The sequence below is a fragment of the Salminus brasiliensis genome, chromosome 1, assembly GCF_030463535.1.
Source record: "Salminus brasiliensis chromosome 1, fSalBra1.hap2, whole genome shotgun sequence".
In the NCBI taxonomy this organism is placed as follows: domain Eukaryota; kingdom Metazoa; phylum Chordata; class Actinopteri; order Characiformes; family Bryconidae; genus Salminus; species Salminus brasiliensis.
The window spans coordinates 62,141,352-62,168,371 of NC_132878.1; the positions used below are offsets into that span (position 1 = coordinate 62,141,352).

The window sequence follows — 27,020 nt, forward strand, 5'->3', positions numbered from 1 at the left end:
CTACATACTTGTACATCAGAGTCTAGACACGACTGTGCTTCATATTCCTTCATTAGCAGGGGTTATGGCACGTTACAGCTTTCTGAATAAATACAGAAAACCGAGATAGATTTTGCTCCAAGCTGGAACACATGAAGGTTTGAGGGGAGGTCTGGAAAGCCAAGAGTGGGGCAGCTGCTTCCTCCTTCATCCGGAGCAGAGCCAGGAGCTGGGGGGGTCAGAGGTCCTCAGGCTTGGAGCTAATGCTGCACAGTGTATTACTTGTTAAATCCATTACCATAATACTGATAACAGAAGGCAGGCACATACAAACGAGCCCTTTACCAAATTTAAAAAATGTGCTCATGTGCTGGAAACCTCCTAGCCAATTTGACATGTTCCAGATTAGTGTTCGGTTATCGTTTTCATGAATGAAAGTATATACGTAATTCAACAAATTTAAACAGTACTGGTCAAACTAATAAAGGCTTGTCTTTATGTCACAAGATGGCAACACCGGTGTGTTTTAGACCTGCCTCATATACACTCACTGACACTTCATTAGGAACTGGGCATCCCTTTGTTCTCAAAACAGCTTTTATTCCACAAGATGTCGGAAAAATCTTTAAGATTCTGGCCCGCAGATTTTTCATAAGCACTTCCAAGCTACGAATCTTCCGTTCTACCACATCCTAAAGGTGTTTTATTGGATTTGGATCCAGTGACTGGGAAGGCCACTGAAGAATACCGAAATCATCATATTCCTGAAACCATTATCACGCTAAGGTATCCATTGGAAGATGTGTAAATTGTGGTCATGAAGGGATGCACACAGTCAGCAGCAATACTCAAATAGGCTGTGGAATTCAATGGTTCTCCACACCATTACACCACCTCAAATCTCTGACTCTACCATCTGTGTGTGTCAGCACAAATCAAGAATCATTGGACAAGGCCACTACATTCCTCCAGTTTTGTCCATTGTCCACTGCAGCCTCAGCTTTCTTTTCTTGGCTGACAAAGGTGAAGCTTGACATGGTCTTCTCCTGTTGTCAAAGTTCACACATGCTGTGCATTCTTAGATGCTTTTCTGCTCATCACAATTGTACAGGGTAGTCAGAGTTACTGAAGCCTTTGTGTTAGCCTTTCTTCACTGACCTCTCTCATTGTTGTTCCCAACATATGGTAAATGACCTATTTTTTGCAGCTAACCATGACTAATTACACTTCAAAATGCTCAGTCAATTTAAAAAGCAGTGCCATGCACCTGAACATGAAAAATGCAGTACCTCCATATTCTACACTGTATACATAGCCTATAGCAGCAATACTATAAAGCTGCAGTACATCATGTTTCAGTATTGTACTCAGAGCCAGCAGAGGCTTGGCGCAAGCCTGTAGGGAGAGTAAAGTTAGCGTTTGCTGTGGTGTCAGTTTCCTGTCCATGCCCCAGTGGAGCTGGGAGACGCCGCGCAGTGCGAGAGGCCGCGGAGGAGAAGAGTAGGATTACGCTTCAGTCAGCACCTGAGGAGCGGCGTTTCCTCTGCCATCAGCTTTCCATCAGCCCAGCACACCACTGCAACAGACACCAAGCATTCCCGCTGCCCCAGCCGCTTCGCTAAAGAGAGTCCGGATGCTGGGGACTTCAGAACCAGTTCAATTTACATGACATCTCTACCTCTACTCTGCCATCTCCTGCACTACGTCAACCACAGTTTTCTTAAAGGAATTGGCTGGCCTAAAATGTATTTTACACAATTTACTCCTTAGCTTACATGTCAGCCAAGACGTTTCTGGTGTTCAAATCTCCATTCATTTGCACTGGAGCCATCAGTCTAATGTTCTTAAGAGTATATAGATGTATATATCCCACCTATTAGTGCTATATGTTTTTGACACTGTAGGACACCCGGTTATCTATAAAATAGACAAAAGTACAGATACAGTTATGAATTGTAGTTCAGTGTTAACAGGCGAGGTTTAAGCTTATTATGTAAAAATTTTTGCTCCAGTGCAAAAAAAAAAAAAAAAAAGGGCACCAAACAGGTCATGCTTGATCCAAGATATTTGAGAGGGAAAACTGTATTAATCTTGGGCTATAGCTCTAGGGGCAGACATGCATTTTGTTTTGAACCCACAATGAGTAAAAATGGATCATTGCCTATGAGAGGCTTCAAGTGCATATGCAGCGAAATATGAGTCCTAGCACTTAATGACTGATGAGGACCACCACTTATTCCCACTCTGTGAAATAATCCAAAAAGAGAGCAGACCTGAACGGCTCTGCTTGCACACACACACACACGCTCAACGCAAACAGTGTTCTGCTTCCAGTCAGCACAGCTGACTATTCTCCTGTCCAAGGTTACAGTGAGAATTTTGGAAAGAATCAAATCTATCTGGAGTGCTGTTATTCACAGAGAAGTGACTTATGGGGTTATTAATTATATTCCTATCATGTTTCGGTCTGTACTACAGATTATCTCAACATCTCAGAACAGAGATTTGGTTCGAAAGCCAAGTACATTCATCCAGCAACTCTGCTCCCCAGAAAGAATTAAAACTTCAATGACATATTCAAAGAACTGCAGACTGGATTATGTGCTGTGGAGTCCAGTCGGCCAGAAAAGACTATAAATAATTTTGACCGCAAGAGAAGCAGCTGAAGCATATACCATCAGCCCCAGTGAAGCAGAACGTAATGCATTACCATGTTTAGTTTCTAGGCATCTGCTCAACAACCCGAAAAAAAACAATCATGTCTTCTGCTACAGCAGCTTTATGGCAACTCTGGGTCATCCTTATGACAGTGCGGTGAAGCTGTGGTTTCTAAGGAACCCAAAGGGACTCACCTGCAGGACGGTGCTATTGTGCGTGTTGGGGAATGACGTTGGCCTGTCTAGCCACAGAACGAGGTCTCTGTTAGAAAGGCAATGAGCTCCAGAGCTCTTCTCGACTGTCTCCATCTCCTCTTTCCACAGCCGCTGATGATGGAGCCGGTGGGCAGATTTAAAGGAAAGATAAAGTGCTAGCCATCTGAACAAGCAAAGAGAGGAAATATTTCAGGAACAGCATGGTTACAGTACCTCTGGACTAATTACTAACTTATCAGACTAAATCTTTAATGTGTAATAGACTTTTTTGTTGCATTCTCTTAAAAATAAAAGTGCCACAAAGGGTTCTTTGAGCAACATCGCAAAAGAAGCACTTAGGAAAAGAAATGCGTACATGTAAAGAACCGTTTAACTTGATATTGATAAAGGTACTCGACAAACAACTCTTTTACACACATGGTTCTGGAACCATAGGGCCTATTTTAGAGGTGTTTAAAGTGTGTTTAAGTGTGCAGCAAGCAGATGCAGCGGTAGAAGCCCTGCTAAAGAACTCCTAGAATTTGACAGTGTGCTTGCCTGAGTGAGCGATCAAACCCTATTCATGAGGGCAGCAATGTTATCCACTATGCTTTACCAACCCTTTTTCATAGTACATCAAACTCTTATGGGAAAAAATAAAGAGAGACAATAACTAAATGGAGTTTTGCAAAGAGTCACAGTGTTAAGAAAGCAGACCTCGTAAGTGTGCCCCGCAGCATGACATTGGACATTTCTGATGGTGACACATCAATAAACCGTAGAAAAGAGAAGCAGCTGCCTTCATCATCACCTGAGGATGGTGGAAGAGAAAAGGCACAGTTCGCTTAAAAAGTGCCTGTCATTTAAGCAAGACAGATAGAGAGGAAGAGAGAGACTGACTTACTATTCCTGTGAAATAAGGACTGCTGGATGTGTTGAGGGGAGAAAGGGGAGAGCAGAACCTGTAGTAACCTATATGCCAAAGAAACAAGGGGTCAGGGAACAGGTCTAAAACTGTGCTTGTCCATTTCAGACACTTTTAACATATGAAACATGATATTAAAAAGCACTGAATAATGGGAGAATAAAAAAAAATTCAGGAGGTGTACAATGACCATGCACAGATCAGTGAACTCACTTCGCCCTCCCCTGGCTGCATGTATTCAAGAGGCCTTCACGGAAGAGAAACTTGGACATGATGAAGGGCTTCAGAGACATGTGAAAAGGTGAACGTGTCTCCTGACGTTCAAAGAGGTCTGGATGGTTACATACCTAAATAAACAGATAAAGCATACATTTGGTATGTGCATCCATCTCCTCCTTAACTGCAGAAAGATAGAATCCTTGTGGGGAAATGAATCACCACTCTTCCCATGAAGCTCAGTGGCACCTTTACCTTTCTGAACTGCATAACAAGGTTCATGAGGCTGCTGGTGGTGCTGTGTGCTTGTTGGGCCGTGCCCATGGACGACTGCAGCAGGTCCTCAATGGAGATCTTGTTCTTCAGGGCCTGGTACAATAGTCTCTGCCTGCTTGTCAGTTGGCAATAGGTCAAGATCTCGATCTGGAGAAGCAAGAAATCAGGGGGTCATCGACTATACATAAATGAATAAGAAGGCCTGCATCAAAACTTAGGGGTGTCTGTTTATTTGACACCTCCATATTTATTTATTTTAACCCAATAAATTCAATTATCTTTCTATGTAGTTTTCTTTAAGTTTAAATCACATTAACACTAAAATAAATCTCATAAGAAACTGAGATTAGGAGCAGTACCTTATCAGAGAGCTCGTTCTCCACATCCTTCTTTATTCGGCGAAGCATGAAAGGCTTCAAGATCATGTGTAGTCTTGAGAGCTGATCTGCATTCAAAAACAGGACAAAATCAGAACTCTAGAGTCATGGATCATTCATTGTTGAATGAATTGTTGGCTTCAGAAGGTCACAATACTACTTACTCTCATCAATGGCAGATTTGTTCTCAGCGTGGCTTTCTATGTCTTTGGAGAACCACTCGTTGAACTCCTCATGAGAGTCAAATAGTGTAGGCATAATGAAGTGAAGCAAGGCCCACAACTGAAGAAAACAGAGGATTAGTCCTCATCAGTCAAAATGAGAAAATCCCCAGTCACCCTCACCTCAAACATTGGAACATAGGTCAGGATGTGATGTGTGATTATACAGTGGGTTCCATATGTGTTATCTACACTTTTACATGAGGCAAGTGTAAGAATAGGTTTTAACTTAGGTTTAAAAATAAATAAATAAAAATAAAACATAGCTTTGATCCCGCAGGTTAACCCTGTTTTTTCTCAAATTGTCCAACAAAGCACAGATGGTTGCATCCTAAAAACCGAACACACAAAACACACACTTCTTGTGCGAGCTCACCTCGGCCATTGTGTTCTGGATGGGTGTTCCTGTTAGTAGCAGCCGGTTTCGGCACTGGAACTGAAGTAGTATCTTCCACCGCACGCTGTTGATCAAAACCAAACACACTCATCAAGCAGCTAACACACACAGGGCTTATGAAAAGATCTAACAAGACCCATCAGCATGGCAGCAGCAGAGAGGCCCAGACTGAAACCGACACAGGGCTCCGTCACAATCTCAAACTAAGCCTCTGCTTGACTGCGGGACACAGAGGACTTGCTGAAGCTTGCTGAAGCTCCTCTGACAGCCACGGGAGGCACTTGGTGCGCTCATAAATCATATTTCACCACAACAGAAGCTGCTGGAGGCCCAGTCGGGTACAATCTCACACATCACATTTGGGAGATGGTCCCAGCTCAGGCCTGGTGTTAGCACATCCGAGATGCCTCAGTGCTGCAGACTTTCTTTTATAAGCTCTATACATATACTGCCTTTAGAAAAGACAACTAACATTAAGGACCATATTATGTTCAATTTACTTTACTGGTGTGGGGGAATAAAAAGCAGTTTGGGGGGGGGGGGGGGGGTATAACAGAAAAGTTTAGTTAGCTGGGAATTGGAAAACATGAGTATAATAACTAGCACTTATCTTTGGATAATAAAATGTACACACAATTAATATGGTTACTTGTTAATTAACTTAAATGCTTGCTAAATTAAAACTAAATTAAAAGCTACTGCTACACTAAAAACAATTACTGATCAATGTTAAGCACTTTAAGGTAGAAAGTAATTCTGGACCAATTTAACCTGTCTATTTATAATGAAGTGGTCACACAATGCCACAAGCAGCTGGTATTCTCAAATAGTGCAAAATGGAGTTACAAGGTAATGATATGAAAGTGGCTATAAGCTTCAGGACGGGCTCATTACCTTGTGCTGCTCTTTAGTGCCTGAGCCTCATCCAGAACCATGTACTGCCACTTCACTCGCTGAAAATACTTCACGTCCTGCACCACCAGCTGATAACTGGTGATCACAACATGGAAGGGAGCATTTTGGGTGTACAGGGTTTTCTACAGGGGCCACAAAAGGACAGAGTTAATGTCAGACATTTTGTAAAGTCCAGGGTTCTTGCAGCAACTGGAGTGGACTACACAAAAGCCTCAAACTCACCTGGCTCCAAAATTTTCGGATCACTTTGCGGTCGTGGGGGTTCCCCCAGTATGGCAGCACCTGTGGACCAGAAAAAGAAGAAAAAGAATTTTAAAAAAATTATGGTTAGTTGGCAGACTGCATATACATGATATCAGCAAGCCGATTAATCACCACTGTTGCAAATCATCCACATACAGCCATTTTTACAGCATTTTACATGCATGTAGAAGTTTCATGTGAAACCTGACAAGTCTTCAGGGGATTTCATAGCTTTCCATAGCAACCAGCTTATAGATCAACAAAGGGATTAAACTAGAAAACATAATTTCTCTCTTATGTTCATAATAATTAATTGCGTCATTCCAGCTAAGAAACAGCTTCAGCTGTAGCTGTTGACTGTTGTTAAAAGTCTTTTCAATTCCTTGTGGCAGTGCTCCATTTCAGTAGACAATGTCAGCAATGATCCAACATTGCCCCCTACAGATCGCCTACAAAAACACATCCCATACTGTAGCACTCAAGCTCAAGCCACGCATTTCCGTACAGTTGTTCTAACAGGGTAAAAATAGGGCTAGGCAACCTTGTCCGATTGTTATTGTTCTGAAAATAGAGCCGGTTCAGTGGGTTTATGGGAGAGAGGGATATTTAAAGGATTCCGCAGTTGCAGGTGTCATCCTGTCCAGCTGCGGCACTCACCTTGAATTTGGGAACGAAGCGGGTGAACTCTTGGTGCCAGTTGTTGAGTGTGGAGGCTGGGGAGATGATTAAGAAGGGTCCCCAAATGTTGTCTCTCTGCAGAACAGGACACACACACACACACACACACACACACACACACACACACACACACACAGAAAATAAGACCAAAAACCATCAGGTGCAAAGGGGGGGGGGGGGGGGGGGGGGTTAAGATGGAGAGATGGTGGGAAAGACATGAAGAGGAGAGAGGGGTGAAAACAGGAAGCAACTAAAGAGGAGGCAACATGCAAGCACAGTTTCCTATGGGCCATAAGGCACAACTCTTTCATATTGAATTCCAAAACTCCCCAAATTCCATTTCCTCCTGCCTTTGAAGGCCCCAAGGGCCAAGGGACGCAGCGGAGGCAGCTGGAGAGTTCCCACAGACACCAAATGACAGGGCCTTGCCTTCTGGAGCACGTTAGGGAGAAATGTGTAAGTGAATCCAGCACAGGAAAATGGAACGGGTGAGCTGGCACATCTGTTTCTCTCGTTTTTTTTTTTCAAGCTGTAAAATGATTTATCTATAAGGTTACAAAACATAGAACTATCTGCTTATCCACAGCTGTCTGGCCCCGGCCGCCACTGCACAATTTTAACTATTCTCTGTCCCAACATGCTTGATGCAACTCAAGAAGTTCTTGATAAGGTCTTGATCAGGTGTGCAGAGGCAGGGAATATGTAAAACTGTGCAGACCAATGGACTGGAGTCACCAGACTGGAGTTCAGAGCCACTGCTCTGAGAGATTACTAGAGTGACGTCGATTACTCTCAGGTTACTGTAGAAAGAGCTTACCTCTGCCAAGTGAGCGAGTAGGGCAATGCTCTGGACCGTCTTGCCCAGCCCCATTTCATCCGCCAGTATGCCGTTGATGCCCTGAGATGGAAAAAGCAGAAACATTTTTACTCTGTACTTCTCCTACACATCATAAATTGTGCACGCTCACATTCTCACATGGGTTGCCACTTACCTGTTCATAAAGGTTGGCCAACCAGTTCATGCCTTTAAGCTGGTAGCCTTTGAGCTTGCCGTTGAAAATAGTGGGCTGAGGGATATCCTCGCCAGCCTGAATGGAAGGGTTGGACAGGCTGTAACTCTCCCCAAAGCCAGAGCCCGACACACTGGCCACGTGCAAAGAGGCACAGCGGCTGTCCTTCGCCTCCTCATCAAACTGCCTGGTCTGTATTACACATAGTGGGAGACAACACTCAACGTTAAGGCCGTGTCATTAATGGCCAGGAGAATAAATGTCTGACTTCAGAATGACCCAATCTGTTTGCAATAAGTATGTTGATACATTATAAAACCACAAACTATTTCATGAAACCACAATTCGATTAAATTATTTTGGTATTATTCAGAAATACATCCATGAAGCTTAAACATTGAAAATGCATTTTCCCCATTTAGAAATAGGCTAACAAATGTATTTTGGTCAGCAAATGAGTGCACAGCCTAATCAAAATATGAGGATGCATTATAATCAATTCAAAATGAATGCAGTAGAATCACTACCTTATAGTGATTCATTGCATTGTTTACTCCCCAAGGAATGAAATAATACATAAAAATGTGTTTTCACCCATTTCTGAACTTTTCTGAACACACCCCTCAATTTACTCACTCTAGCTTGGTGAATATGAAAAGCTTCTTTTGCATTCCGCAGGGCTTGAGACTTGTAGTATTCGCTATCTGCATGGAAAGAAGAGAAAAAAAATACATTTAAATTAAAACTATTTTTAACAACCAAAGAGATGTAAAGTGATGTTCTCACACTCAAGTGGCATAAATACAACTGAGCACTAATTCATATCATGTTCCTTTTCAGTCAGAGCACACTGCAGAGACATACCATAATCCTCCTGACCCACGTTGACCATCACTCCCCCACCGATGTCTATCTGCCGATGGGCTGTGTTCTCATCCAGCTTCCGGAGGATCTCTTCCTGAGTGCTGTCTCCTCCGGCCACATTCTGCTTACCCCCCATGAAGTGGGCATACAGCTCAGTCTGTGTGATGAGGAAGTTCAGCTTCCTCTGCTGTCTCTTGGCCTAATCAATCAGACACAGGATTGAGGTTTGAGGGTTATCTATCAACCTAAAATTAATAAGCAAAAAATGGTCATGCAATGCTTTCTGCCAGAAAGACAAATATATTTATTAACTTTCTGAGGAACACTACATTAATACTGGGTAGTGCCTCCTTTTGCTCTCAACACAGTTTTAAATCTTCATTGTATGGAATACACAATATGTTGGAACTGGAGTGGTGTTTTACTGGATTTAGATCTGGTGACTAGGAAGGCCACTGAAGAACAGTGAAGTTCATGATCATAAACATGTTCATAAAACCAGTTTAAGACATTTGCTTTGTTTTCATGCTGGAAGAAACCATTATCATTACAAGTCAATTGCGGGCATTAAGGGTTAACTCCTACTCATATAGACTGCATTATTCACGCAATGACGATTGGTATTAACAGGCCCTATGTGTGCCAGGATGACACTCCCCACACCATTAGATACCCTCAGAAACCACAAGACAGTTGACACAAAGCAGGTTAGATTCAAGCGGTCAGCGTCAAAGCCTGACCTAATCATCAGTGTGCCTCAGCAGAAATACAGAATAATGATGGGGCTAATGATGAAGTTTTTAGTGTTTAACTGTCTAAGTTTGCTGAGCCTTTGCCCACTGCAGCCTCAGCTTTCTGCTCCTGGCTGACAGAAGCAGAACCTGGCATAATCGCCTGCTGCTGTAGCCTATCCACCTTAAGGTTGGACATGTTGTGCATTCGGAGATGCTTTTCTGCTCACCACAATTGTACAAAGTGGTTAAAGGTTTCTGAAGCTCTACTTCTGTCTCCAAACTGTCCACTGAGCTTGCTCATTAACAAGGCGTTACTGCCACTCACTGGATGCATTTTCTTTATTGCAACATACAGAGTACACTCTAGAAATACTCTAGAAGGCTGGCACCAGAAGTCATGCAACACTTGAAATCACTGAAATCATATTTTTCCCCGGAACATTATTTGAAGCCGCTGGCTTGTATCTACACGGTTTCAAACACTGCACTGCTACCACACGATTGGTTGATTAGATAACTGCACGAATAAGGAGAAGCACAAGTAATAAAGTGCTTGCTGATTGTACATTTAAAAATCACCCTCACATTACATGCGTAATTACACAGATATGTATACACATATACACACAATGTTATTATAAGTATTGAAATAACCCATCTGAAACATATGTATATCTTCACATCCTGACAGTGTATAAAACAATCCAGTATACCAATATTGTGTATACCTCTCTCATCTCCTCGTCTAGTTTGCGTTGCTCTAGCGCCTCTTTCTCTGCACGCTTGCGGTGCTCTTTCTCCACTTTCTCGTACTTCTTCCAGTACAGTAACATTTCTTTAGTGAGGCGTCGTGCACGTGGCAGGGTCTCCTTACAGTTCTTCTGAGCCTGGATCGCAGCCCTGCGCACCTCACGCATGCATTGATGGGCCAGCTGGACACACACACACACACATCAACATCCAACTCCCACGTTCTCAGCAATAAAAACACATAATTGTGTACTCAGTCTATTTCAGCTCTACTGTTACCTTTTTGGCATTGGTTAAAACAAAGTTCTTCGCAGATGCTTTCTGCTTAAAAGCCTACAAGAAAGAGGGCAAAATTAAAATTGAATGCTTATGAAAAACATATCTGGTGGAGGAGGGATATGAAGAAAACAACAATACCTTAGGGTTTTCTTTCTTGGCAATGGTAAGCCAGACTTTTCGTCTGCGAGCATTTAACTGCTCAATCGTTAAGTGCTTCTTCTTTGTCATGGGGGGCGGTGCATCATGGGAGAACTTGGCAAATATTTTGGTGATGTATGGCCGTCCCTCCATAGATGAATCTTCACCCCGTTTCTTCTTCTTTTTCATCTTCTTTAACTTGGCTGTGAGCAAACAGAGAAATGTCAGCCATGGGAGTATTACATACAGCAAATGTCAAGCCCAAGCTTAGAATGAACACTCTTCCCTCTCCCATACCCTTAAATTTCTTGTCCTCCTTAATTTTCTTTTTCTTGGGCCCCAGTAGATGGCGCTGTTGCTCGTAGAAAGGGTCTTGGGTGGACAGGAGGCCTGTGCTGTAGTACTGATACTGCTGCAGCTGGAATCACACAGTTTTTGTTGTTACTACCCAACTGAAATAGGTTGATTTTCCTCTTCTTGTGTGTGTGTGTGTGTGTGTGTGTGTGTGTGTGTGTGTGTGTGTGTGTGTGTGTGTGTGTGTGTGAGAGAGAGAGAGAGAGAGAGAGAGAGAGAGAGAGAGAGAGAGAGAGAGAGAGAGAGAGAGAATGTAATTGTTTCTATATACCTCACGGTCAGCCTGAAACTTGCTCTGGTGCAACCTGGTGAACTTGTGCAATCGCAGCATGTCATGCAGCTCCTCGCGGGACATTGAGAAATCAGAGTCATCTGAGTCAGTGTCCGAATCTGTAGTGTCATCGCTTAACAGGATGCCCTGAAGAACCATAAGAATATAACGTTATTTAAACAGAACATTTTAATATATAGAATGCATCTCAAATTGCTTCACAGCATAAAGCAAAGCAAAAATACAAGCTAAAAGTAATAAATACAGATCTATTAACAAATAAAAAAAGAATGGTTTTGAAGTAGTAATTATAATTAAAACACTATATAATATCTAAAATGAGGCAGACCATTCATAAAATGACAAACTCGCCAGATATGTGTTCAATAAGGTAAGTCATACAGACAGGTCCCTGTTAGTGCAACCTCTCTGATTGGTCTGTTTCACTTTCTCAGCCTAATCATGGCTTGCTTTACTGGCAGTGACGGCTATTTAGACTTCAGGTTGACAGTTAACAAACAATACATTCCAAATCAGACCATGGAACAGCTGAGCAACCACATGGTCTTAGTCTTGCAGATCCAGTGCAGATTCTTGCAGATCTAATTGCAGTCGCCTAACAACTCAAAGTGTGATTCAAGTGTGAAGACTGAGGTGTGCACAGTGCCAACGTCTCTACTGATTGAGAAAAGTGATATTCGAAATAAGTAAATAATTGTGTAGCTGTAGATCTTTTACTAACCGTTTCTTTAAATATTAACATCATAACAGCATAAGCAGTGCAAATACCTTTAGCCATTTCCGGCTCTTCCTCAGTTTGGTGAAGTTGTACAGACTGGCTTTGTCAGCCTTATGCTCTGTTTAAAAAAAAAAAAAAACATTACATGCTGAGTAACAAAAACAAAATGAATCAATTAATGATTGAATCTTGTTCTGTGCTAAATAGGTGTAAGTCTGTTGATCTGTACCCTGAAGCAGAGCTCCATTGAGAGTACCACACTCTGTCCCTCCTCCTCCACCAGACACCTTGGTTCCTTCCTCAGAGTCAATAGGCTCATTCTTCACTGCTAGCATGGGGGCATGAGGGTTGGAGGGGGCCAGAGAAGGACCCTCACCCAAACCATCATCACTGTCATCACTGAAACATAAATACACAAGACCATGAAGCGCCATCCAGCCACATGTCTGACACACATATGTAGCGACTGAAATTAAAAGGACAAAGCTAAAATGAACATTCTATTGGCACCTATCTACCTTTGAGACTCTCAGGAGAATGAATCAATAACAAATAAACAGTAGCAATATTTGCAATTATTTTGACTAACTTATGATTATTTGTCTTCAGTACTTATTTTGTTACATGAACCACTTCTTAAATCGCAAAACCATCTACCAATAGCATAAGACCATTACTAACCAAGTAGACTCATAGAAGAAATACACTAGGTTAAACAACCTTACAATATTCTTATAACTTCATAACAGAAGGCATCAGATATATTAAGGATGACTTCACTTGATAAGACATGCACCAGCTTATCACTGCTCTCTATCACACACTGTCCCTACCTGGATATGTCCTGGTTAAATATGGCAGAAGTCTGGCGGAGGAAGGCATCCAGCCTAAGGGAACGCTCCAGGTACTGCAGGTGGAGCGGTTTGGCCAGCTTAGAGCAGGCAGAGTCCACGCCATCCTGCTCTGAGGCCATAGGGAGACAGAAAGAGTCCTGGGCCCAGCTGGGCACTCACTGCAGAGATCAGACCATGATCATGTGAGAATAAGGAATACAGATTAGTTGGCAAAGGCACTTATAAGCATGTAAGAAACCATTCTTACATAACAAAAAATGCAAGATTGCTATTTGTTTATAAAAATAGCAATTACTTAATTAGCAATCATTTTTCATAATTCGGTGTATTTATTCAGTGGATGTTGATTCTTACATAATAAAGTCTTCCTGTAGGACTGTAGAAAGCAATGGAAATAGTCTTAAAATTCATGTAAATTTATCATATTGTAGAAATATTGCAAGATTGTTCCCAAAACATTGTACATGAAATTTCAAGTACCTTAGGAAAATTAGACTTTATCATTTCCAGTTCCAAGATGCAGATTTCATGAAATTGCGAGGCTGAAATAAAACAGAGGGGGAAAAAAAATCACAACTGCATCCTCTGGACCATAACTGGAGGCAGGGATGCCTCCATCCAAAAAGCACTGACCCCTTGTAACTGCAAAGTAGAGCTATCTAGACTCATTTACTGGAATAAATGAAACATAACACAGACAATGCTCTTGGTACTTTTACATTCATGCCACTATATAAATGACTACTACAGCTGTATGCAGCGTTTGCGCACCACTGGTCAAATCACATGGGCTGGGTTTCCCCAAAAGTGTCTTAGCACAAAGATAACTGACAAATAGTAGAGCAAGCATCACACTGAATACTATCAATTAAGATGCTTTTGAGAAAAAGTGCCTCGTTTTGGTTATTTTTTTAAATATGCAGATAATATTTAGGTAGGTTTACTGCAGGGGAGATTTGTCCACTTTGACCAACAATGCACAATTTGAACAGCGGTACCCAAACTTCTGCATAATGCTGTGGGTGTCTTAAAAGAATTAAAGTCAACGTTAACATAACTCAGCACCTGAACTAGATAGAATAGACTGATTTTCTTGGTATGACATTATAACTCCCGTTAACTCATATCTGTGCTGATTTAACGTTTATAGGCTTTATAGGCTCATGCACATCACATGAGTTCTGCAACAAGATTTCACTGGAAGTGATTACTCCTGTATGCAATGAGAGGAATCTGTATGGGCCCTGGCACTACACTTGCATGGAAGTCACCTGACTGGCTGTCTCGCCATCTAGGTCTCTACAGTGCATTTCTGCAGGGCTCTTTTAAAGAGTCTCTGAGTCAGCACCCTCAGGAACATACACTGTGGGCTGTTTTTCTTAGTCGACACAGACTACACAGCATTTTGAGACTTTCTATTGAAAGGAAAATATAATCCATGACTAGTCTTAATCTCTGGGAAATTGACCCTAATGAGTAAATTTGGCTACCGTAAAGTGCACCAATTGCTGACACACATTCAGTGGCGACCACACGGATTTGTATAAACTCCATAGAATAGGATGCTCTTGCACGCCAAAAATACAGCCAAACTTAACCAAGTCCAACACCAAGGGTTAGCTAGAGAGGTGCAAAGGGTCCCCAGGACAGGGCTGTGGAATAGCGTTTCATCCAACACCTTTGAGATGAGTTGGAGTGGCTCTTGTGACCTATGGCTGATCATTTAATATCAGAGCCTGACCTCACTAACACTCTTGTGACTGAAATGACTGGAATCAGACCCCCACAGTAAGCTATTTAGCTTCCCGCTTAATTTACACACAAAGACACAGTACAGCATGTACCGATCCATATCAATATGTTGATATTTGTTTCCAGAAGGAACACAGTGGAGTGTTTAAACAGCTGATGTTACTTCACTGATGGAACAGATTAGGAGCACATTAAATATTTGAATAAATTATTCATATTTTTTTCCAACACAAGAGTAAAGCTACAGATCCTCTAAAGTATCAAGGTAGATGAATAATAATTTGAGCATAGACCGTTCTATCAGTTTAACAATCTGTTCTCTAAAATTACTGAGTCATTTCCTCGGTTTAGATGCAAGACTAATTAAACAAAGGGAACAATTTATTAAATGGAGGGAATGTTTTTATTAAATTCAGAAAATGATTTAGCTAAGTCTCTAAATATTATTTTTCTACCTTGATATTTTAGGGGCTCTGACTAAAGCCTTCCCTGAAGGCTGGAGGCTGTTACTGCAGAAAGTGGGTGGAGGGGGGCTTCCTATTAATATCAGAGGAAACCTTTGTACATCTACTGTAAATTTCCTAACTTCATCATGTGTATAAAGAAGTCAAATCCAGGGCAGATAATTGGAGGAATATTATAGCTAACTTGAATAGGCATAAACAGTCTGTAGCTCACCTAATAAACTCTTAAGTCCTCAACCATTAATTAATTAACATTTTTCTCCTAAAAAAAAAAAAAACAGGCTAAGCTACCCAACGTTGCCATTATCAATCATAGCCTTGTGGGCTAAATAACACCAGGAATCTAATAACTTGAGTGTGATTCTCGCGTGAAATATTAAGTATTTAGTGTTTAGTCTGATACGGGTGATAAATTCATAACTTTTCTACCCAAAGCCTGAAGCATTGGCGGCTGTATGTGTGATGTAGTGCTAGCTAGCTAGCCAGATAGCCTAGTACCAGATTTGACATGCTAGCGAGCTGTTAGCCAAACAATACACAGAGCTAGCGAGCTTTAATAGCGTTACCTCTGACAGATACCTAGCCAGCTACGCTAAGCTAAGCTACAAACTGAACGAGGGCAACTTTCAGCAGTCTCGTGTTAGCGTTCGCTACAGATAAGCTAGTTTATTAACCTTGAGCGGTTCGTTAGCCTTAAGAGCTGCTTCCCTGACGCTCGTCTTATAGACTTGTAGGAAGGTCTGCGTTCAATTTGCGTGCATTTCTACAGACTGGTAGATATAAAGGGTGGCGAGTTTAGGGTTTTTTTTTTCCCCTCCTACACGGGTCGCATTTTTAGGGATTGTGAGGATTTGTTTATTTCAGTTTCCACTCGTCAATTCTGAATAACCGAGACGGGCCCTGTCTCTTTAAGGCCACATCCAGCCAGGACACCGATATAAGTAAGCCCAGCTAGTGGGAGAAATTACATTTACGTTCAGGCCTGGCGCTTTCCAACACCAACGCGTGGCAGGCAAACCAGCTCTGCCTGCTCGCCTCTCTCGCTCTCCGCCAAATGTCCCCTCTGCCCCGCAGAAGGGCAGACCCGCTCGTTCCATTCCCCCGTTTTCTAATTCTTTCTCCCTCCCGGCCATCTTACCCCAACGCTCCCCTCCCTCCATAAACACCGGCTCACCTTCGTCCCCCCACCCCGGTTGTGTGTTGCCCCTTTTTCCTCTCTCCGTCTCCGTTGCTGCCGACTCTCAGCGCTCCGTCTCCAAAATGGCGGGTGCGAGCAAAGGGAGAGGGACTGAGGCGCCGAGTCGGCAGCAGCAGAGAGGCGGCCACTTTCAGCGGCCGGGAGAGCGGCGACCACGGCGCCATGGCGAGGACGGAGCAGAGAGCAGCCATACTAATCAACAACAGAGCGGATGGGGTGGCACCAAAACTGACTTTTCTGGTGTCGTTGCTGCACGTCAGTCATCTCTGAATAAACACGATGCGTGTTTAGTCCACAATGACTGCTGCGAATCGCATTTAACGTCCAAGACGTGGGTTTAATGAAGACGCGTAGTTTTCCGGGATCGATTGGTGATGCCTTGAACTCGCCAGCGCGAATGTGACGTACATGACGTCGGCTTCGTCGGCGTCTACGAAATATCGCGAGATTGGTCACGTTTTTTTAAGCTGGGCTTGCTGCGAAATACCGCGAGACTATGATTGTTACTGTGTTTTGCTGTAAACGCACATGCTTGGATTATGGCTAGTGCCCGCTCCTGTTTTTGTTGCCAAAATATGGACAGTGATATGTGTGTAATCATGGGTCTCACAACGATGTCAACAGTAGCGATTGCGATGTTGATCAGAAAGAGAGCATGGGAAATGACCTCAAGCCACTTACTTTTTGTCATTTGCTCAAGTGTACAGTTTGCAAACTAAACAAATCTAAATGAATTCACATGATTTAATATTTTGGAGCATGACAGCCCATTGGTCTTCACTATGAATTGCATAAAAATGAAATGCAACAAACCTCAATGTTTTAAAGTTTATTATTTAAGGATAATTGATTAAAGCAATCAAGCACACATGCACAGTTACTGTGGTGAACAACTGTACATACAGTCTTCAGATTAGTTGAAAATATCCTGCGTTTAATGAGATGATAAATCACATCACATTCAGGAATTCGGACATACGTTGATTCTGCAACACATACACAAACATGTTGTAAGCTCTAAATTATTGATGCATGAATGGTTACATTTACGGAGAGCTAAATGCTCAAAACATAAGAGTTTCATGAGTGCTATACTTGAGGCACATTCTTGCAGCTGTTACACTTTTGCATTTATTTAAGACCATAGTCCAGCGAGTGCTTTTTATTATTTTTTACTCCTCCTTTTTTTTTTTGTCCTAACCTTAGAGCCAGCTAGACATCTCTTCATCAAACCTCTGTGGATCAATAAAGGGCTTATCAATAGATTTGATCATCAGCTCACCACAGTAGGCACACTCAGAAGCAACGAGATCATCAATATCTGACTTGATCTGCTCCCTGCTACCCTGGCCTTTTCCTAGGCTGACAGTGTCCTCCTCTTTGGGCCTGTGACGGGACTTGGTGGTCTGGGTGGTCGCAGCAAGCTTTTTCTGAAGTTCCTCCAGCTTGTTTTGCTTATAGGTCGAAAAGTGAGGGGTGACTTCCTGTAAAAGACAGTCGTAATGGAACATGTGTCCACACAAGAAGAGATAGAAGGGCCTGTTAAGCAAAGGAAAGTCGCAGGTGGCACATTTCTCTTGAGACTCCACCACGCCATATTTGTTCCTCATTTCCTGGATGTCCTCGCGTATGCGCTTGGCACTCTCCGTAGCCTCCTCCATCTCTTGTTTCAGCTCCTCAATGTGCTGGTTATACTCTTCTAATGAGCTGCAGATTGCCTCCTTGAAGTGGTCAATTGTGACAAAGTCTGGAAAGAAAGGCAAGATGTCCTCAATCTTCAGCAGGTTGCAACTGGACAAACAGTTCATTGCTTTCTTCACATCCTTCTCTTCTTGAACAACATGACGGGCGATTTTCAGCCACAGCTTCTTCCTTAGCTCCTCATCATCCTCTGGAAGGTCGGCACATGACTTGGCCAAATCAACATCAACCTCAACAGGAAAAGAAACAAGCAACAAACAAATTGTTAGACATTGTAGACTCTGGATTGGGTGTGTTAGATTAGGCATTGAACTAAACTTCACAGGGTGGTAGACTAGAATTGGGCACCCCTGATTTACAACATACCATGTTATAGTCATGCAATATTATCGAACATACATACTTGTAGGGCTAGATCCACAGCTTCTTCATACAGCTCCATTATCTTGTAAACCAAGACACAAGCCTGGAGATACCCATGTTCAGCACAAAGGCGCAGGGCATATTTCAAGTCATAATTGATTTCCGAGGCATGAGTACCTGCCTGCTCTAGATACCACAGCAAAGAATCAGACTTGTATTTGGCATACAGTGACAGCAGATAATTATGGATGGCCTCCTCCTTCACATCCAGCTGATACACACAGAACTCCATGTACCGGATAGTCTCATTGATCTGCTGGGTGCTGCCAATCTGACTGTAGTTCACTAGAGCTGGGATCAGTTTCTTAGGATCCAGTCGGTTTCCCATTTTAATCCAGGCATCCACTACTTTTTTAGGAATGTGCTGCATGAGCACTGGGGAAAACTTGTAGAAAAGTTTTTCATCACAGTGCTTTGACAGCACCTCCAGGGCTGCACTGTAGTCGTCGTGCTGGCAATGGTGGGAGATGACCCTCTCATAGTCCTGCATTATAACCGAGAAATACACCATGTCATCCACATTACCATGGCTTGCCAGAAGATCATAGATGGTGCTGCGATTGTTGTAGAAGAAGTCTTTGTACTTGGTGCTGCAGAGAAAATCACGAAATTCCTCCCGGGTTTCCAGAAATAATTTGCGCTTACTTTCATCTGCTTCCAGCTGCCCAAGTCGGTTCAGATACAGCTCGGTTAACCAGGTCACCAAAAGGGTGATCTGGGTCTTCTCCGAAGACTTAAGGTTTCCCAACTTCTTCAGCAGAAATTCCTTTAGGGCTTCCTCCTGTTTGGCTTCAATGAACTTCAGGGCGATCTCCTCGAAGTAGTTCTGAGTGAGGGCGTAGCACTTGGCACTCTCGAGATACCGTTTGTTCTGGAAGCAGTGCTCTGCCTCCCTGGCCAATACCATATCCGTGCACTCTGGCCGATCCTTGCAATACTCTTTAGCCAGGTCAAATTTGTTCATGCTCATGTACATCTGCCAGACATCCCTTGACTCCTTCTGAATATGATAGCGAAAGACAGCTTTCTCTGTGTAGATCCATACCAGCCCACCTACAGGATCCTTGATCATTTTTTTAAGCGTGCCAAATTTGTCTGGGAACACATCTTCATAGACTACCTGCCCATTCAAAGTACAAATAGCTTTGACACGGTCAGGAAGCAGAAGAAGGAAATGGAACTGGGTAAGTACAATGGAAACAGGCTTGTTGAAACTAAAGTCAATATCTGGCGTGTATTCCCACACCTGCACATCGCTGAGAAGAGAGTCTGGCCGCACATAGTCCAACTGGCCGTACAAAACCCCATTGCCCATCATCCAGGCAAAGGACTTTGGGCACAATCTGAGCTTTGAGGTGTAGAAAGCAATCTCACTGTAGCCCATATTAACCGGAAACTCCTGAAAGCTAGGTAAGAGGTCTTGATTCTGAGCAAAGATGGAGCTAAACCCCTGTTGCTCGGAACCTTCTGCCAACTTGCCCACAAACTGAAAGAGACGCTTGCGAGTGGTCGCGATGATGAAGTACTTTGATTCTATGCCACGTTCCACCTCAAGGCAACAGACCGGTGCTGGTTTGCCATCCTCCTCCAAGGAATGAACTTGCCTGAAGTATTGGTCTGGGTTAGTGTTGAACAGAGTGCCCTCTGAGGCAGATATTTCTGCTTCAAAGATGATGCCTTGGCTGGTTCCAACCAGAATCGGCCCAGTATTACTCTCTGTGCCTATCAGCTTATTCCAGCCCACACTCTCTATTAGGTGGCCCCTCCACCGAGAGAGACTGCGAACCTTCTGGGTGTTTCTGTTTAGGTAGACACACTCGTTTGTGGTCAGACTAATCACCAAGTGAGACCCTGCAACACAAAGAAATGAATTTTATTCTTATAATGACCTGCATGAAGGAGAATAACTGATCATGACTCAAATAAAGAGAACAGACTTCTTGTGGGACTACAAACTGATTATTTTCCAATGGGAATAGGATGCATTTCCATTGGTTGGGCTGATACAAATTCATGTAAATGAAAGAAAGTCTTAAATAGTTTGTAATGGTCTTAAAAAAAAAAGATATAAACGGTTAACGGTTCCCTACAAGTTCACCATCACAGAAGGCCCTAGTTAAAAATTAATCCTGTTCAGTGTTGTGCTATTTTTACCAATTTGAGTTTGATTCTGCATATTCTAGCATACATACTGTATAATTATACTAAATTAACTTAACAGGCTGTAACTGGAAACTCTTCATTTCAAATCCAGCATAACAATATTTAATTTAACATAAATGCTCTCACTGATCAGGGTGTGACAAATCACCTGTTGGGTCCAGAAATAACTTGTGCACTTTACTATCATCCTTCCTCCCCAGTTCAATCTGATTGGGCTGATCTGGTTTCCCAAGATCGATCCTAAAACACAAACAAACATTCATTTTTAAGCATCTACATGACACAAAGAAAATAAGTGAATACGTTTATCATCAAATCAGTAAGAGCTCTCTGCAGTCCTTTAATAATCTACTAGCCACACCGTGTCAGATCACCAATCTAAGATCATACACCACTAATCATAACAGTCAGGCACATAATCTCATTACTGCCGCTATAATAGCTACCCCTGTTAGCACCATTCATCTCAGGAGACATCAAAGAGACGGAGACATTACCACCCATGTGTGCGTATGCTAACGTAGCTCTTCACCTACCTCAAAAGGGTGTCCTTGCCGAGGCTCATGCATAACTGGTTGTTACATACTGCGAAGTGGTTTATCTTTTCAGGAGGTGAGAAGTCAATCCGCTGCTTGTTGAAGATGGGCTTTTCTTCCTCCAGCCGCACGTTCACAAACCCTGCAATACACACCAAGCAATGGTTTACAGAATCAGAGACGAACTCCTGCCTTTCTACAGGTGTCAGCCCACCTCCACCTCCACCACCACGCTTATCGCGCGCGACAAGGGCGATGCTGACGCCTGTCCGCCTTTACCTGAGTGAGTGATCCCAATCAGGTTGGACGCAGACATACGGGACGACTGGACGGGGTGACGGATGATTTGCGAGTCTTCGTATTCGTCGAGAATAGACGCCATTGTATCTCTATCGGTAAGTCAAGGCTGAATTTTCGTCCTAATAACGAGCAACTGCTCCAGTGCCCTGTAAACACCTGGCTAGCTACGATGACCGTCTGCAGAGCTACAGCTCCATTAGCCAGTGTCCGGGTTAGCTAGCTAACAGACGACTAGCTGGCAGTTGCTAACTCTGACTTCATCCCGCATTCTCGTGTCCGGTGAGAGGAGAGCACCGACATAAAGACTCATTAGAATCGAAATACAGAAGAGATTACGGAAACGGTATCAAAGAAACAACGAAGAGAGAATATGGCTGTTTTGGCTCGGAGATCAACCAACGTTGTGAAGCTCCTCTCTGTCTGTCAGGTGACCAAAATCATGTGACTGGGTGGACCATGGGATGCATGCAGCAGCTGCAGCTGCTTGTCTGTGCACGAGGGGGCGCCATTTAGTTAAGTTTAATTTAGCGCAACTATTACTCATTAACATTAAACCACCTTTCTGCTTTTATTTTCTGGCGTTATTTATCTTTGTATATCAGATGGTTAATTGTTCAGATTTAGATTTAGATCAGATTAATTGTTGGTAATTCATTTAAAATATAATTAAATGTAGTAAATTACATACAATTAAAATAAACATTTATACGGGGGTGGGAAGCATTAAGTGTAACTAGTTTGCAAAAGTTTGCAAAAACAACAAAAAAAACGTCAGTATAGTATATATTAAAAAATATTCTAGCATATATATATATATATATATATATATATATACACTATAATATAAAAATGATTAAATGAAAGTAAATAACATGTAACATGTAAATTTAATCAGCACGTGCAAGTTACCGTGTTTTAGGCACAAATTGTGAATGTGCCTCGTTTTTAAGGAAAACTAACTGAATAAAATGAGCTTTTTTATATACACGTTATTTAACGCGATTGGACAGTAATTGCTATGGGAATGTTGTGGTCTTTTCAGTTTCACAACACACTGTTTAGGACACACTTAACCGCGTCGTCAGTCCTTGTGTTAAATACGGGACTTTCTCAGCGTGTGTGGGGGCGTGGCTATGTAAATGAGCCCCCTTCTCAAACTCGGCCGCAGTTGAAAACTCAAAGGCTTGCAGGAGGTGTGATGATAAGGATGTTGTCTGAGTGACTGAGGTGGTGTCTTCACTCCCTGTGGTTACACCGCGCTTTCCCAGAGCTGAGATCACTCGTCAGAGTGCCTTCAGAGCTTTTCAGAGGACTAACTTTTCAGTCGCCAGTCGTTGGACATGCCACCTCAAATGGATTATTTCTACCAAGACTCGAGAGTGCCGTCGGTGTGCTTGGATCAGGACGACGGGCTGGAGCCTGCTGTTAGCTGCATGCTGGTTGGAGACGGTGCTGTTGGCAAGACGAGCATGATTGTGAGCTACACCACCAACGGCTACCCCACAGACTACAAGCAGACAGCCTTCGACGTGTTCTCAGGTAAGCATTTAAGCGTTTATATGGTTTCTGTATGGATCGGGTCCTGTTGAACACATCGTCTAGTGCGTATGCTGTCAACCATGGCTTGTCTGCATTTTCACCGAGCTCCCTCTTTTTCCCCCTGTAGGACAAGTGCAGGTAGATGGCACGCCTGTACGGATTCAGCTGATGGACACAGCCGGACAGGTAAGAATCCAAAACCTACGGAGGACATGTTTGTCAGGTTGATGTTAGCTAGTGTTAATGAAAAGTATGGGTTTGGACGACATCTGATCAAAAAATGTGTTGATTATCGATCTATGGCCTTTACACTTTATTTAATACTTACAGCTTAACCACCACCCCTGCTTGTGGAGCTCTAATTCCTTTCAAATTTAAGCTCTAACACTTATCAAGCCCTATTTTTGCCTTCAGACGTCCTGGTTTAGCTGAGTGAGTGGAATGGATTTGGGTGGGAGGTAAAACTAGTAGGAAGGTAGCTCTCCAAAAGCAGGACTGGTGACCCCTGCCTTAATAATGGCTTAATTTACACATTGTCATACAAAAAGAGCAGTACAAAGTGCTCTACTATATATTAAAATGAACCAGAATATTACCATAAATAATTAAAGAAAATAGCGAACACCAAACCGTAGCATACATTTAAAAGAGTAAATGTATCTGGTAAGGAGTAAAGGAATCGGTATCCACAATATGCTCTAAAAAAATTGTTTATCACCATATTAACTATTTCTCTCATTAACAGACATTTTCCAAATTCTAGACTTACTATTAAATGGCTAAACTAAAAAAAAAAAAAGTTACATTAAAAAAAAAATGTATATTTAAATGGTCTTATGGCTACTGTGAAATTCATATTAAGTTTCAGTGTTACATAAGTGAGAATTAAAGGCCTGTACAGTTTGTTGGCTTAAGATGTAATATATATATATATATATATATATATATATATATATATATATATATATATATATATATATATATATATATATATATATATATAAAAATATAAATAATTTACCTGCTTGGAAATGTAGGCAGTGAGCCCTTATCTCTCCATCTTTGGCATTTCAGGAGGAGTTTGATGGCTTCCGCTCGCTATCTTATGCCCACACGGATGTGTTCCTGCTGTGCTTCAGTGTGGTGAACCCCACTTCCTTCCAGAACATCACCAAGAAATGGATCCCAGAGATCCGTGCCTGCAACCCGAGCTCCCCCATAATCTTGGTAGGAACTCAGTCGGACCTACTGTTGGACGTCAACGTGCTCATCAACTTGGACCGTTACAAGGTCAAGCCTGTCCTCAGCTCGCGGGCGCGTAGCGTGGCCGAGAAGATCCGGGCAGCGGAGTACGTGGAGTGTTCGGCCCTGACGCAGAAGAACCTGAAGGAGGCCTTTGATGCAGCCATATTTGCAGCCATCAAACATAAGGCCCGGAAGGCCAAAAAGATGAGACTGTCGGACAGGCGCGCCAAAGCCTTTTCGAAGTGCAGCTGGAAGAAGTTCTTCTGCTTCATCTGACCCTGTGACTATGTGAACTCTTTCTTGTAATTTATTATTTATTTTTGGACTTTTGAGATGCAGAGCTGATTGAGACTCGCAAGGGTTGTCGCCGGGGAGAGCAACTTTGACCTGCACACGGAATGACCTCAACTTTTTGGATTGAAGAACATCTCACCACCCTGCAATCCCTGACTCATTCCATTACTTACTTGTTACACTTGCGTACTAATAACACAGGGGTGCACATAATAAGCTGTACAGAAAAGACTATGTAAGGCCGACCAGATGCGGGATTATACCCAGTCCCAGACTACAGAAGGTTTTGAAGAATTAGTATTAACAGTGTAGAGCAACATCTGTCATAATTTACACCCTGACAACTGCTCCCTTGGATTCAACATCTTCACTCGATGATAAAGCACCTACCGCATGTAAATGCTATGAATTTGCATTGTGTGGATGGGTGTTCATTCAAAGCTGTGCATAGCTTCCCACATGAAGGGCGTCTGTGAGAAGCTGGCGGGGACCAGAATGGTTCTCCATTCTCTGTCTTTGTTTTGGGTGCTACCTTGTCAGACAGGACTTTTCATATGCAAGAGCCTGAGCTCAAGCTACAGTGTGACTTGTATGCTTGATCTCTTCCTTTTGAACACTTAAAGAGACAAATTCGCGACTAGAGGATTCAGTTTATTCAGCCAACCGGCATCTCTGGGCCGGCCATTGTCTTGCAAATTGTTACTATCCACTGAGGTTTATTTTGTTTAGGGGGGGGGGGGGGGGTGGAAGGTTGGGGGTGCAACTGAGTTTTCTCCATCAGGACTTTTTCTTATTGGCTCATTGATTAGTTTTCTAGTATTGTGCTCCCTCCCTCCCCAACTTAGCTACTCATCACCTGAAATTTATGCACCTATTGAGCAACATGAAGTTGGGAACTGTAGACCCCCAACCTGCAATGACTTACTTTGGAGCCATGGTTTGTTTATGTTGATTGTGGCCTTTATCTTGGGGAGGATTGTCTGATAACAGTGTGTACACATGATAGAGTAAAATAGTGCTGTTTTTACTAAAACACTACCTGTTTATTCTTCTTGTAGAAGATATCCTGATTGCTGTTTAACAGTTTTAACTGTTCTGATTTAATTGAACTTTTTTGATCACATTCAAGATGAACATCTAAACAGTGTTTTTGCTTAATGATGTGATAATAAACTGAAGTTTAAAAAAAAACATCATTTGCATTGTATGTTTTTCATGCTACAAATATCTAGCAGGTTACCAAAGGGCAAAGGTAACTCTGCTTAAGGTACAAGAGCAATTTATCATTAATGGGGTCAACTGTCCTCATGTTTGTTGTTGACTGATTCATAAAATAGTCATATTTACTGCACTTTTAATCAGTCATACTTATTCATTCTTCAATTACAGGTAATAAAAGAAATACATGGTCTATATATTATGTGGGATGCTGTAGCACACTTCTATTTGATAGACATAAAGCTTAGCTCAGTCAGATACCAAAGTGTATCTAGGACTGCAATTGGGTTAAAGGGAAATGGGCAAAAATAAATAAATTTTTGCAGACCTACTGCTTTATTTCCATTCCTGGAAATATTGTGTTTGTGAGACATTTGTGAGGAGAATACTGTGTCAAACAGCTAAACTAAATGCCCACTAAACTCTTACAATTGAGGTCTTATGTAGTTTCTAGGTCAGGGTGACCAGCCCTCCTCCTGGAGCTCCAGATCCCAGCAGAGTGTACTTTCATGGAACTGCCCCCACAACCTAGCTGGCCTGATAAAGCTTCTCATACGATTGGCCAAATGTCTTCCAGTCATTTTCTTAGCTGATTCTGGATCAGTAGGTCAGTCAGTCTGTCTCCCCTCCCAACACCAAACAGAAACATCAGCCACTAACCCAGACTATCCACCTCCTTCCTTACACCAGTAACCCACCTAGGAGCCTGATATGAAACGAATAGCCATTGAATGTTTAGTTGGCTAGGTGTTAGCTAGTGAGCTAAACACCATTTAGTCCATTGAGGTGTTTGATGTGCATTCTTACTCATGAGAGTGAGGTTAGGTGTTAGCATTTTAATCATGGAAGTGGTCACAAGTGGCCTTAGATGAGATAAGGGGTGGGGGATGGTCCTTATAAAGTGTTGAAGCCATTATGTTATGTGGACCTACCTACATCATAGTTTGTGACCCAGCTGATCAAAAACCTCAGGAGTATTATTAGGAGAAATTGAACAACTTGTAGCCATTGTTTGTATTAGGCAAATGCAGGGCTCAGCTTAACACATATTGTTTTTGTAGGCAGCTGTGGCCTAGGTCACTGCTTCGATCCCCGGACCGGCATCCATGGCTGAG

At 42.5% G+C, this 27,020-nt stretch overlaps 3 protein-coding genes across 7 annotated transcripts in view; 1 reads left to right on the plus strand and 2 right to left on the minus strand.

The window, feature by feature from the left end:
- Positions 1 to 16,739, minus strand: part of ino80 (INO80 complex ATPase subunit) — a 37,942-nt gene extending 21,203 nt beyond the window's left edge. The window contains exons 1-26 of one of the 5 annotated variants that reach the window (XM_072685241.1): positions 16,463 to 16,639; positions 13,553 to 13,614; positions 13,427 to 13,448; positions 13,052 to 13,230; positions 12,448 to 12,617; positions 12,269 to 12,336; positions 11,480 to 11,626; positions 11,152 to 11,272; positions 10,855 to 11,057; positions 10,717 to 10,770; positions 10,416 to 10,619; positions 8,954 to 9,152; positions 8,726 to 8,793; positions 8,072 to 8,281; positions 7,897 to 7,977; positions 7,059 to 7,154; positions 6,381 to 6,440; positions 6,138 to 6,280; positions 5,223 to 5,307; positions 4,790 to 4,907; positions 4,608 to 4,693; positions 4,228 to 4,395; positions 3,970 to 4,103; positions 3,736 to 3,803; positions 3,549 to 3,642; positions 2,832 to 3,015 (exon numbers count right to left, since the gene is read on the minus strand). In XM_072685241.1, coding sequence (XP_072541342.1) covers positions 2,832 to 3,015; positions 3,549 to 3,642; positions 3,736 to 3,803; positions 3,970 to 4,103; positions 4,228 to 4,395; positions 4,608 to 4,693; positions 4,790 to 4,907; positions 5,223 to 5,307; positions 6,138 to 6,280; positions 6,381 to 6,440; positions 7,059 to 7,154; positions 7,897 to 7,977; positions 8,072 to 8,281; positions 8,726 to 8,793; positions 8,954 to 9,152; positions 10,416 to 10,619; positions 10,717 to 10,770; positions 10,855 to 11,057; positions 11,152 to 11,272; positions 11,480 to 11,626; positions 12,269 to 12,336; positions 12,448 to 12,617; positions 13,052 to 13,191 — 2,901 coding nt within the window. In that variant the 5' untranslated portion in view covers positions 13,192 to 13,230; positions 13,427 to 13,448; positions 13,553 to 13,614; positions 16,463 to 16,639. Of the gene's footprint in view, positions 1 to 2,831; positions 3,016 to 3,548; positions 3,643 to 3,735; positions 3,804 to 3,969; positions 4,104 to 4,227; positions 4,396 to 4,607; positions 4,694 to 4,789; positions 4,908 to 5,222; positions 5,308 to 6,137; positions 6,281 to 6,380; positions 6,441 to 7,058; positions 7,155 to 7,896; positions 7,978 to 8,071; positions 8,282 to 8,725; positions 8,794 to 8,953; positions 9,153 to 10,415; positions 10,620 to 10,716; positions 10,771 to 10,854; positions 11,058 to 11,151; positions 11,273 to 11,479; positions 11,627 to 12,268; positions 12,337 to 12,447; positions 12,618 to 13,051; positions 13,231 to 13,426; positions 13,449 to 13,552; positions 13,615 to 15,962; positions 16,002 to 16,262; positions 16,282 to 16,462; positions 16,640 to 16,719 lie in introns of those variants that run through there. The other 4 variants (XM_072685227.1, XM_072685211.1, XM_072685233.1 and 1 more) reach the window with 4 other exon arrangements.
- Positions 16,740 to 17,302: 563 nt separating this feature from the next.
- vps18 (VPS18 core subunit of CORVET and HOPS complexes) lies at positions 17,303 to 22,031 on the minus strand. Its single transcript, XM_072685265.1, has 5 exons — positions 21,589 to 22,031; positions 21,310 to 21,451; positions 20,922 to 21,013; positions 18,591 to 20,461; positions 17,303 to 18,417 (listed from the first exon to the last, which is right to left on the minus strand). Exons 1-5 carry the CDS (start codon positions 21,689 to 21,691, stop codon positions 17,689 to 17,691), a joined length of 2,937 nt encoding a protein of 978 aa, XP_072541366.1. The 5' UTR covers positions 21,692 to 22,031; the 3' UTR covers positions 17,303 to 17,688.
- Positions 22,032 to 22,669: 638 nt separating this feature from the next.
- rhov (ras homolog family member V) lies at positions 22,670 to 25,828 on the plus strand. The gene is made up of 3 exons (XM_072697464.1): positions 22,670 to 23,148; positions 23,276 to 23,334; positions 24,223 to 25,828. Exons 1-3 carry the CDS (start codon positions 22,950 to 22,952, stop codon positions 24,667 to 24,669), a joined length of 705 nt encoding a protein of 234 aa, XP_072553565.1. The 5' UTR covers positions 22,670 to 22,949; the 3' UTR covers positions 24,670 to 25,828.
- The last annotated feature ends 1,192 nt before the right edge of the window (positions 25,829 to 27,020 follow it).